General features: G+C 52.2%; 3 protein-coding genes across 3 annotated transcripts; 1 reads left to right on the top strand and 2 right to left on the bottom strand.

The window, feature by feature from the left end:
- Positions 1-144: 144 nt before the first annotated feature.
- On the bottom strand, positions 145-930 carry J4E82_002984 (uncharacterized protein; the record flags this gene model as incomplete). Its single annotated transcript, XM_051729276.1, has 3 exons — positions 145-159; positions 213-689; positions 742-930. The coding sequence occupies 3 exons, from the start codon at positions 928-930 to the stop codon at positions 145-147; spliced, it is 681 nt and encodes a 226-aa protein (XP_051590991.1).
- Positions 931-3150: 2220 nt separating this feature from the next.
- On the bottom strand, positions 3151-5988 carry J4E82_002983 (uncharacterized protein; the record flags this gene model as incomplete). Its single annotated transcript, XM_051729275.1, has 2 exons — positions 3151-3828; positions 3874-5988. 2 exons carry the CDS (start codon positions 5986-5988, stop codon positions 3151-3153), a joined length of 2793 nt encoding a protein of 930 aa, XP_051590990.1.
- Positions 5989-9087: 3099 nt separating this feature from the next.
- J4E82_002982 (uncharacterized protein) lies at positions 9088-10187 on the top strand (the record flags this gene model as incomplete). The annotated part of the gene is made up of 3 exons (XM_051729274.1): positions 9088-9135; positions 9204-9318; positions 9412-10187. The coding sequence occupies 3 exons, from the start codon at positions 9088-9090 to the stop codon at positions 10185-10187; spliced, it is 939 nt and encodes a 312-aa protein (XP_051590989.1).
- Between the last annotated feature and the right edge of the window lie 1887 nt (positions 10188-12074).

Genomic DNA, 12074 nt, shown 5'->3' with positions numbered 1-12074 from the left:
ACTGTGCAGCGATGGGTCAGTGGATAGTCAATTTCACCATTATTTCTACCGTCATAGATTATCAATAGTGCGTATTCGAGAACAAAATACGACCGAATTTCCAGTGGCACTAGAAATCCTGTACACCATATCGAAGCCGATAGCCTACTTTCCAAGAACCTGAAGATTACATTAGTCAACCATAATTCAAACAAAAGAGCATACCAACATACTTTATCAATAACTGCCTGCCCCATCATCGCCGCATTCGCAAGACTACTCTCCACCGTCCCACCCACCCTCATAAAATTCACCGCCAACACCTCCAACCCCTTCTCCTCAATCAACCTCTGCGCCTTAAAACCCCACCGATCCTTCAAATCCTGCATCTCACCCTGCTTCCCCTGCGCAGCCGCCACCCACTCCTTCTGCATCTCGCGCAAATCCTCAGGCCGGACTTCCACCTTACCAGACGCGCGAGCGAGGATGAAGACGTAGCGGTGTGGACGCGGATAGAGGTAATTAGGCAGAGGAGCTGGACGCACGTAGGGTGAGCGCTCAGCGGCGGCATGGTGGGATAGCGTGCCGTCAGGGTTGCTGGAGAGGTTTGTGACGAGCCAGTGGCGGACTTGACCGCAGTAGGTGTCGTTATTCATTAGGAGGTCTGGGTCGACCATCATCAGGACGAGGTTGTCCAGCGGCTCTGAAGGCTGGATGTTGGGTTAGTGGGGGTTGCTAGCTGTGATAGTTGCTGGTGCTTACTGCAGGGTTAATGAAGACTTTGGGCTCAGGTTTTGTGTCGGGATTTTCCAGCTCTTTTCCTGGCGTGTCGAGCTTTGCGTTTGGCCATTCTAGTGTTAGGTCGTAGGAAAGGTTGATGTTGTCTGGAAGGACATCTGGGATGACCTTGTGCTCAGAGAGAGCTTGTTTTGTTGCTTGTGTGTTTGACATACTGAAAGTGAGAGTTTGCCGTATGAAAACGAAGATTTGTCAAAATTCGTGCATTTCAGATATGATTATTTCACCCAAGTATTATACGAATTGGCAGCCGCATATGCCGGAGAAACTCATGCATTACGAGCAATCGCGCATCATGCATATTGTTTTCGGACGCGATCCGCTCTCCTTATTGCCCAGCTAAGTCGTCGTGACCGACGTTGAAGAGCTCTTTTTGGTTAGTGACGCGGATATGCAGGCACGTTGGATGTCGTTGTCGTACGATTGACGAGATGACGTTGATATGACACGCACAAGGCAGGCACGCGACGCGAGGAACCTCGGCCACGTGCCAACCCCAAACTACGGCCACGATTACTCAAGCACGACATGTCTGAAAAATGATGCGGAATATTGAATAGAGCATATACTCGTAGTATGTGCCTCAGGTCAATGACCCTTTCGTCGATGTATTGCATCCGCGCTCAGCAGAAACTCATTCCTACTTTCAACCAGAAAAATTACGGCATACCAACTCGTTATCCTGAAGTCACCCACGCTGGCTATCGACTCTCCGGCGCCTCGTGTGGTCGTACTTGATCCCCAGACAATTCTACAGGTGCTTGCGTAGCCGGAGCTTCGTGCCTGGAAACTTCGTCCATGGGAGCTTCGTGCCTATACTGGGGCGGTAATTCCCCTTTGGCTGGCTCGTAGTAGCTTGTCGCCTCTGTAACTTCCTTCTTCTTCTTATGCGACCTTCTTCCGATGAGAACACCAATCGCGATCAGCGCAATAACACCAGCAGCAGCACCCACACCTATTCCGGCCTTTGCGCCTGTCGACAGACCGGCACTTTCGTTATTCTGTGGTGTTGAAGAAGGCGAAGGGGTTGGAGTATTCGTCGCATTCGCATTCGCATTCGAGGAGGTGGACGGGCTGGATGGGCTCGGCGATATAGAGGCACTTGTGGACGTTGGGAGTAGCGAACTCGTGATTACGCCGCTGAAGGTGGGTTCGACTTTGAACTTCTCAAGATTGGGATCCGAACAGCAATCGGTTGTGTTGCCGCAGCACCAGAACTCGGACGTAGGGGTTCCGTCGCAAGGAGTGACAGTCACGTCGTTTTTGCTTTGCTCGTCCTACAAGTCCATGTCAGCGTTTAATCGCGCACCTTGTACCGGCCTTTCATACTCCACTCGAACACAGGTCCTGGCAGCCTCCAGCTTCCCAGTTTTGTAGTGTGCAACTCTCTCTAAAATAAAGGCCGAGGTATTCTTCAGTTGGCGCAAAGGCCTGACAGATGCCATTCGGAAGACAGGTATCCTCGCCTTCGCCAATTTTGCAGCAGATATGGCTGAGCGGATCGGAAGTGTCGTTGGAGCACGGCTGATATTTGGCAACGGTCTGCAAGCCCCCATTACGCCAGTAACAGTTATCTGCAGATGCCAGTGTGGTGAAGGCGAGCCATAGAACGGTTTGGAGCAACATCATGTGTCGTCTTCGAGATCAGACGACGCTGTAGGGCTGAGAAGCAAACGCAGGAGGCGCGAAGGGGGATACGTATAACATGGGTTTATCACTACCAAGTTCATCTATACTTGTAAAGCTGAAGGATCCATGGGGCGGGGCGTTAATGCGTTAATCTCATCTCTTGATGCTTGTTGTTGTGCAACGCGAGCGTCTACTGGACCAGTAAGCGACCGGGCGAAATCTGACCTGGGTATTTGGGGGCGGAAAACCCACGCTCGCGGGCTGAGTTGGTGATTCCGCTCCTACGGTAGCCCTAAACAGATTCTCGGTCCGATTAGCAGTAGGATTATTTGGAACCCCGAACGAATAGGAAACTTGAACGTTGGATAAATACCAGCGCAGGTTCCTACTTCCGGTTTCGTAGAGATGCCGCGGCCCAATCACCGATGCACAAAGTACGTAGAACTGGTTAGACCAAAATTTGAGGCTGCACGCTGCACGCGTAGAACATAGCTGATTATCTTGCCTAGTTCCAAACACTTAACATAATATATACATACATATGCCCCGTCACCACTTCACATGCTGGCTGTTGGATAGAGCCGCTCACTTCTGACCTTTTCCCACCAACGCCATGTTATGCCTTGCGCATTCGAACCATATATACAGTCGAACGTATCGCCTTCAATCGAAGAATTACAAAGAATAAAATAGTGAAGAACCTTGTAACAGAAATTGAATGACTAGCAACCAACTCTCGGCTTGCTATGAGTGGGTACGGTCACCGTTGACCGAATGGTGCGTCTGCTGTTGATCACCGGAGCCGTTAGAGCCGTTTGTAGGGGGCGTTGCAAGCTGCATAGGGCTTCCGTAACCGTCTAGTTGAAATGCCATTTTGCTGCCCGTGCTTACTCTCTCTGTGGAGTCGGGAAACGACATGGCGGACGTATCGTCCATGGGCGTGAGGCTAGTTTCTTCGACGTCGGTGGTTGCTGGGGGTGGAGGCGGAGGTGGAGGCGCTGATTGCTGGCTTTCAGAAGTCGTTCGGGTTCGCTTTGGTGAGCCAGACTGTGCCTCTCCGTCTCTCTTCCGCTTCAGGTCGGATGTTGAGTCGGATGGAGAGGCCTCATCAGCATCACCGGCTGGCCCTGAAGGGGTGCTAGGAGACTCGCTGGTGAGGTCTGACTTCACACCACTCTGTGCGGCCTTCATCTTCTGTCGCTCTTGCTTCTTCTTGACAGCCTTGTCCATGAAACGCTTGACCTCATCTCTGACCGTCTTCTCGTGGTTGGAACTTATTCTAGCCGTCGGGTCCTTGACACGACCGGACTTGTAGTCGCCTCTCACAAGCTTCTGTGCCACCTCTTTACTCAGTCTTTTAATCTCCTGCTTTTCGAATTTCTTGTAATACTGTTTCGTTACTGCCGTGACGTGCGGTGCAAGCTGTGAGGGTCAGATATGCTTTGCAGAACAATAAATAATACTCACTGTCGCTTCATACACCTTTTCCTGCTTTTCTAATGATAAGGTACGCCACTTTTCACGACCAAAAGCCGGTTCTGTGTCCTCATTGGAGACTGGCTGCGGAGTAGTAGATGCGGAGGGCCCGGTAGGTGTGTTGTTCGATGTTATGCTCGCTATGATGTCTTGTAACAGCTGCGTCTCATTCCTAGCCTTATTCGGGGGAGGCGGTGGGGCATCTGCAGGCTGGGTTGGTCGTTGCCACTGTGTGATACCAGTCTGGTTGTAGAAATACGTCGAACCGTTCTCGGCTGTGGCCTGGTACCAGCCTTGTGGAAGAGCGTTGAATGGCCTTGGTCGCATAATTGGTCGTGGAGTGGCGAAGAAGCCAGCTGGGCCGCGAGGTGCATTTAATACACGAGGACCGGACGGGATGTTTGCTGCAGATGGGCCTTTGGGCGCAATCGTGGAAGGCGATTTTGACCTAGACCGGGAGCGTTCACGAGCTCTCTCGCGTCGTTCATAATGATTCTCGGTCCGAGCTGGTGTGCTTGCGTTTGGATCTCTCTTCAGCCGTGGTATCCTGTAGCCGATTTCCAGCTTACTCCATGCAGCCAATAGCTCTTTGGCGGCCTCCTCGACTCGTTCGTCTCCGCAGTCTGTCAGCTTGCTTACCTCCTCTTCAATACCAGAATCTTGAATCTTGTTTCGAGTAATGCGTGGCAGTCTGTGCAGTACGTCCAGCACTTGGAGAACAACATTGTAGTCATCCTTCCACCTAGACAAAGTGGTTTTGAGGTTTCTATAGCCGTGGAATTGGACGATACGTGCGCGAACCTTTTCGTTGTCGGTCTGCATACGGCTGAGAAGCTTGACAGCAATCCACTTTTCTTCGCAGTTGCGCAAAGCTGATACGACCTTGTTTACTGCATCCTCTTCCAGCTCGCGGGTCTGCAAATTGCTAACGTATTCCTCATCGTCTTCGCTTGCCTTCTTCTTGCGGGGCTTCTTGGCGACTGCTGTACCCCAACCATCAATATCGTCGATTCCGAGAGCCGCGATCGTTTCATTGCTAAGGTTTGTCGCATTGTCGGACTGTGTCTTTCCGCCGATGAAGCCGCTACAGTTGGGCTCACCACAGTAGCAAGGTTGCGGATCTGCGCCGTATCGATCGACATTGTAGTTGAAAACAAGCTCCTCGCCTGCTTTGACGCTACGCTCGACGAATATGCCCATGCGCAGTTTATCCCCAACAACCCACTTGTCGACGAAACAGTTGGGATTGCACGAGTGATTGCAGAAACGACCCAGATTGCCCTTTTTTGTGGCATCTACAAACTCGCCCTTGGTAAGGGACATGAAGTAGAAGTGCTTGATTCCCTCGTCGTCGTATTGACCCATGCGGCGGCGGAAGGTGCGCTCGTCGATGACTTCGCCAATGTATTCGAAGACGAAGTCGCCTGGAGCCATGTCCTTGTTGGCGCGAAGACCGAAACCCTTCTTCTCCGTCTTTATAACCGTGACATCGGCATACTGTTTCCGCTGAAAGCGCATGTTCTGGCATTTCCGACCGCAGCCGCAGTCACCTAGGCACTCCATCTTTGTCGCGCGGTTGATGCAGTCGGAGTCTTCGCCACAGGCATGGTTTGTCTTGGTCGTGGCGTCGTATTCTTCTTGACAGTCGCATTCGAGCGCAGGGTCGGTGGTGCCGATGGTCTTGTTCGCGTACGTGCATTCTGGGAGGACTACGAAAGTCTCTTTGGCGGCGGCAGTAGAGTCGGGCAGGTCGAGGAAGAGCGGAGGCGGTCGTGAGACGACCTTTTGGGACGCGGTGCGCGAGAGCTTGGGTGCCTTGCCGGGCTCCATCTTCAGCGTGATATCACCACCTACGATCTCTTCACGGGCGCTGCCGGGCGACGGAGTATCGACTTCGTGTTTTGTCATGGGCGACTGGGTCCTGGATCGCGTCTTGAGCCGGGGAGGGATGGCCAGAGGCGTGGGCGCGCGATCATCTACCTCGACCTTTACCTGACTGGTGTCCTTGCTCTCACCTGCACCGTCCGAGGTCGCAGCTTCCAACTTCATCTCGCGCAGCTCGGGCTCCAGTCGAGCCGTATTTTGGTCCGACTCGCTGTCCGGCATGTTGTGGAGGGTCGTGGGGTTGGTGGAAGGTGCTGAAGAAGAGGGTGGAGGATCGCGAGAATCTCAAAGAGAGGGACGCTAACGCTCAATGTCCAATATCACACATGCAGAACCAGGAGCCTATCTACCTCATAGTCCATGCGACGCGCATACACTCGACACCTCCAGGGCAGCTCCTTGTAGTTCGGAGTGAAAGGCGACAGACAGAGGCAAGAGACTTGGTCGCCTTGGGTGATGACTGAGCAAAGCTTTTTGCTTCCCTGGACACAAAGCCGTGTCGGACGAGACAGGCTTGCTTTGCGCCTACACCGTAATTGGTGCACCGAGCGACAAGGACTCTACGGGTGTATGTATGTGCCTGGCGTTGTCGCCGTCGCCATGTAGGTGCGCGGGATGGAGCCGTAGATGCAACCAAGCCTTCCGCGGAATCGAGCTCGCTTGTTCCGATGACGACAGGGAAGGCGATTCTTTTTAATCCACAATTTGTACGTGTGTGAGCCTGAACAGGCAGGATCGGTCAGCCGGCAGTGTCTTCGAGTGGTGGTGCTGCGCGCGACGCGATGCGCTGACTTTGGGATGATACTTTGGACATGCGAGCGAAAACTAGCGTTAGTCCATTGGCCCAGCCTCGGCCTCCGCAATCCATGGATGCAGGGCCCCTCTGGCCATATCTACCATTGGCGCACGCAAACATGTCAAGTGAATACAAGATAGAGGCAATGATGATGATATTGTTAGAAGAAGAAAATTGGATAGAGATGTGTGAGTTCCGGTGTTGGGTCACAGAGCTACTGTCCGTAAAGTGAACTCTTGGCGACTCGTGGACGGTCTAAGAAGTTGTCAGAACGGAAAAGTAAGTTGGTTATTATCGGCGACATAGGACGAGAATCTAATCTGAGTTGCAAAAGAGGGTTCTCACTTACACGAGAAAGTCCATTGAGCGTATCTCACATCAAGTTGCTGAGCCGTCAGGGCCGTGTACGCACTGGGAAAGCCCAGCGTGTTGCACGCATCTTTACCGGATGGGGAAACTAATATATCCTCATGTGCAACTGCAATAATAAATGCCGTAAAACACCCTGTGCCTGTCACTGCAGCCGCGGCTGATGGTGAACGAGTAGTGGACAATGTATCAGAATACCTTTGTGATCGGCGCATTATCCGCGAGTCACCGAGACGTGCGGTGTTCGCGGGCCGAGCAAAGACCCAGGGGACGAGACATGTTGAACAAGCAGTATGAGCAACACGGATCGGACACGACTCAGGGCAGCGTGTGAGTTGACCGATTACGCAAGCTGGAGCTGTTCAGTCATCGGGAAAGACAGGATGGCTGGTTGTTAGAGTCCGGCTGGCTCGTTCCTTTTTCACAGATCCAGATCGGGCGAGATTAGCGCGAACCCAATTGCCCGAAAAACGAACGGGTTTCTTCGCGATGCGAACTCGAAATGCGATGTACCATGTCCGGCGCCAGATTGATCATGTGTTGTGACCTCTGCAGCAGGGTGTTCAGCGGCTTGAAATGTCCGAGCCCTAGCGCTAGCATCATAGACTAACTAACTCCCCAAGATGGCTGGCGTTCGAAGTGTCAGCTACAGCACTGGTGCATGTGCTTGCTCTTGAGTTCCAACTTTCCGAAAGACTAAATGGTGGCAGATTGAACTAAGGCCGCCCATGGTGTGTTTTGGATCTTGGCCAAGGCTTCTCATTGGCGTACTCGAGCGAGCACAGTCCACAAGTTTACTAGTGCAGAACTCTGACTGAACGGCTACCTACTCTTCACAGCAGAACCCATGACGCCGGCACGACAGCTGACTTGGACGCACCGGCAAGATGTCGCCTATACGGCCCAGAGTGTCACTTGGTGAACGCCAGCGGGTCCAACTGCCTACTGAGAAAAGATACTTCGACCTAGCGAATGGCGATAAATTTCATTGGGGGCTATGCCGAATCGCGGGCCGCTCCCGATCTTGGACTGGTTTCAACTGGCTCCGCGTAGCCATACGGTGTGAAATGTGAAAAGACTGCGCAGGAGAGTGCTACGTGTCGATGCATGTGCGCACTTTGGTCGCTGGCCAGGTATAAGAAAGCCAGTATCAAGCTACGCAGCTGCGACGTTTGTGCCTCTCGATACACACCTCCCCAGCAGCAGTCCTGGAACAGACTACACTCATGGCACCGTTGTAGACAGGGATGACGACGCCGTCTTCCGCTGCCCCATCAGGCGCGACGCGCCTTCACGACGATCAGCGCTGAACCGTTCTTGCCAGATTGCGCGCAGGACACCAACGCTGGTACGCGCAGCGACATTTCAGCCTCCCCACGATTGCGCTTGCCGTCATGGCGACGAACATGGTACTGTCAAAACCCCGAAACAAAGGCGGCAAGCGTACATGAGAAAAAAGGAAGGCAGGGACTGGTTTGCAAGGGAAGGGCCGTTGGTCTCAGGCTAAACCCTCCACGGCTGGTGAGACACGGCTTGGCGTACTCTCTAGGCGATTGGCTCATCGGTTTGCGCAATCGTTTTCGAACATCCGCTGAGGCTTTCGAGATGGGGTAAAGCGCCGCCAGATCTATGTTACATACGTAGGCTTCGTTATCGATTTGCGACAAGTACTGATTTAGACAGATACCGTGCGGGAAGCCTTGGATGCTGCATTCTTGGTGTGGGGACTAGTCGCTTCCCATTCGTCTTTGAAGAAATCCGCTAATGTATAACATACCGGGTGGCTCTCCCCAGTAATCTCTCACGGGAAGCTGTCTCTCCTAATTATTTTGACCCAGCCTCATGTGGTCCCTTTTGACACAACCTTCTTGCCTGCTGGCATGAATACGACAACCAGAGCCCGCCGCAGGTTTCTTTGATTTTTGGTGCTCTTCTTCTACCGCTCGTTACTCTTTCGTTTCAGCACTCTCGTTTGTTCTGTTGGTAGACGCAGCTATACAACCGCGCGCGAGGGCGCGTTGCTCTTCGCGCCGGTCCACTTACTTTACGGCCTTGTGATCGATGCTCAATTAGTCTGGTTGCATACAGCAAGCTTTTGCCACTACTACTTCTTGGTCTCTGCCCTCGCGTATTTTGAGCCTGTCGAGGATCACGACATGGAGCCCTCGAGCTCGCGCGAGCCACCATGGGCAGAGCATGAAAAGGTACGTACCTCTGAAATACGGTAACACGTACATTCATCACATATGGGAAACTGATGTAACCAATCTAGGTCTATTTGCTTGCTGAAATACTAAAAGCAGCTCCAATACCATCTCATGTTCTCTTCGGAATCATACGCGACGCCAACATCCAGCCACGATGGAACGATATGGCTTTGCCTCCAGGTATGTGCTGTCTACTTGTATGCTCTCATAGCACACGCTCATCACACAACATTACACGTAACATTTGCAGTAGAGTAAACTAACGCGCTGCAGGCCGGTCTGTTCGTTCTAGTCAGATCGCATTCGACAGCCTCGCAGCGACCTACTCCGCGCCTGGGCAAGAGTATAGACGTCCCCAGCTACCTGCACCGATGCTATATCCAGGACCGGACATTACGAGAAAGCGACCACTTCAGCCAGAAGCTTCCACGCCTGTCGGCCGCTTACTACAACCTCGTCCCCCGCATTCGTTCCCGGGAGAATTCATGCCTGCAGGCCCTGCCTACACATCCACGATAAACCCATCTGGCGAGCCAGCGAACAAAAAGAAACGTGGAAGACCAACAAAAGCGGAGGCACAACAAAGAGCGCAAGAGGCTGCCGCGAGAGGAGAGGTATATCCACCACCTAGGAGGGGCAGGCAATCTATCACAGTACCACCTGGACCCTCACCACCCAGTTCGGACCCTCGGCCACACGATCGAACACCACCACCAACAGCGCCTTCGCAGCAGGCTCCCGCAATGACACCGCAACACCAAATCGGAGTGGAACACGGGTCAGAGTCCTCATCAGGCAAGAGAAGACGGACAAGGCCACAACCATTGGAACTAGAAAAACATCGCGCAACCAGCGAAATGGAGTCTCCGCTCGCATATGGATCAGGAGATCCTAGCCGCAGCCAACAATACTCAACATACACACCCATTTCTGCGCCCTTGCCATCTTCCACAGAATCCAGGGACAGAGATGTGCGTATGGAAGGGGTCGAAGAGACTCAACCACGAACCACGACACCTCACTCGTTTAAAGACACGGTCGGTATATGACAGCGTTTCTTTCGTCAACAAAAGCAACATACGGCGGTAATCCTGTTTTGAAAGCGTTCTGTCAACGACTTTACTTACGCACTCACGATGAACTATAGCCATGATACCATGGAGGTACGCTCTGCCGTTTACGCTTGCTACCACATTTGATGAGCACCAGTCATGCGCGCGCATCACTTATCATGTTCATGTTGTTATTGCTGTTCTGGGGCTGTTTGTGCCCCCAGACACACTATCTTTTTCCGTCAAGCTCAATTTCCTTGTCACAACCTGTTCATTCATTTCTTCATTGACTGCATGTCGACACTTTACGAAAGTCGAGATATGATGAGCCCTTACCTAATGTCTTACTATCGCTATCTTCACGACTAAAGAGTTTCATATCTCTTTCGGCAGTAAGGCGCTTATGCCAGCCATCTTGTTTTTTCCGCAACGTGTACGATAGATGGATTTCCGATCAGTTCCGCATCACGGCCTCTGTACAAAAAAGCACCTATTAGCAACAGCATCAATAGTAGACTTGGCCATGGCCAATCAGTACGCAGTCTTTCAACGCTTTGAGCGAGTATCTCTCGTACCACGTCGCACCTCTCTCCTGCATGTCAATGTACGTATCCTGGTGTCCATTCATCTAGCGAGTACTAGCATTTTACGACGTCAAGGTCCTGCAGGCTGACCAAGAAGGTAGCATAGAAGTGGTTGGGAGGGCCGAACCGGGCAGCGTAGGGCAACGCGAACCGCGGCGCGCGACACAAGCAACGGGTCCTGTTTCACCTATGAATACCCTACCAGTTCTCGGTACTACTATCGCCCGTTCTCGTATTTCATACACAAAGTCTGCGACGCAGGGGGGTACATTTCGCTACTCCGCGCAAGAATGTTCGGCAATCTGCATGTAAGCGCCCTCCAAAACATCCTCCGCACTTGACAATCAATCGCATCCATCAAAATCCGCAAATCTGGCCGGAAAGGAGGTTGGCAAAACTTCGGCATGAGTATTGGTTGAGAGACTTATGAGGAAATGACTCGAGTTGCAGCATTTGCGGCTACGCACTTGCGTTCTCTGCAGACATGCTACTGCTGCAGTACGAAAGGGGAGTCGACATGACGCCAACGCATGCACGCATCGACCAAGTCCCAACACCGAAATCCAAAGCAGACATTGCCTGCCCAACCAACTCAGCCTGTGGTAAACATTGCGGCTAAACGGTATGTAATTCCTAATAGTGAATTTCCACGATGATGGTGTTGCAAAACACGTCGTTCATACCCAAGACGCTCGGATCAGGAGATGTGATGACGGAACCTAATGACAATAAATCGCCGTATCAGATCTTACCAGGCTAACCCCACATCGCGCCTACCTGTACAAACCACAGCGGCGTTTATTCACCGGCCTAGCAAGAATGAAAACGAAAACGTTTACCGCCGTTCTAGACTTTGGAAACTTTACTTTGTCAAAACGAAACGGTGCAAACGACCTAAAACGGCCTGGCTGTTATACAGACGTTTTCTGACATTGCGCGCGAAACTAGAAACAGGTAGCTAAGCCAGCGCCAGCGTTTTGCTATTCGATATTGCCAATACATGTTATTCTCTGAGCCGTCTTTGGCGTGTTAGAGGAGGACGGTAGGTGAATATGATATCACGCATGGACCAAGCGTTCATGGTCTCGTTCTCTCCGGAGATCCGAGAGTCGTGAGTGGTCGATAGTGGGCTAAGTGACATGTTCGTTAGCTTGGGGCGGACTGAATGGGGTCGGAGAGGCTGGTCTGTCGCGCGTGCGATATCCGTTCCAAGGCGTGGGTCATGTCACTGTCAATGACATGCAAATTGAGCGCAAACCCATCTAGTTCACCTTGAACAAACTTCATTGATCCTCATGTC

This window comes from Alternaria postmessia, assembly GCF_024291825.1.
Source record: "Alternaria postmessia strain BMP 2775 chromosome Unknown scaffold_12, whole genome shotgun sequence".
Taxonomy (NCBI): domain Eukaryota; kingdom Fungi; phylum Ascomycota; class Dothideomycetes; order Pleosporales; family Pleosporaceae; genus Alternaria; species Alternaria postmessia.
This window is presented reverse-complemented; position numbering and strand designations above follow the sequence as displayed.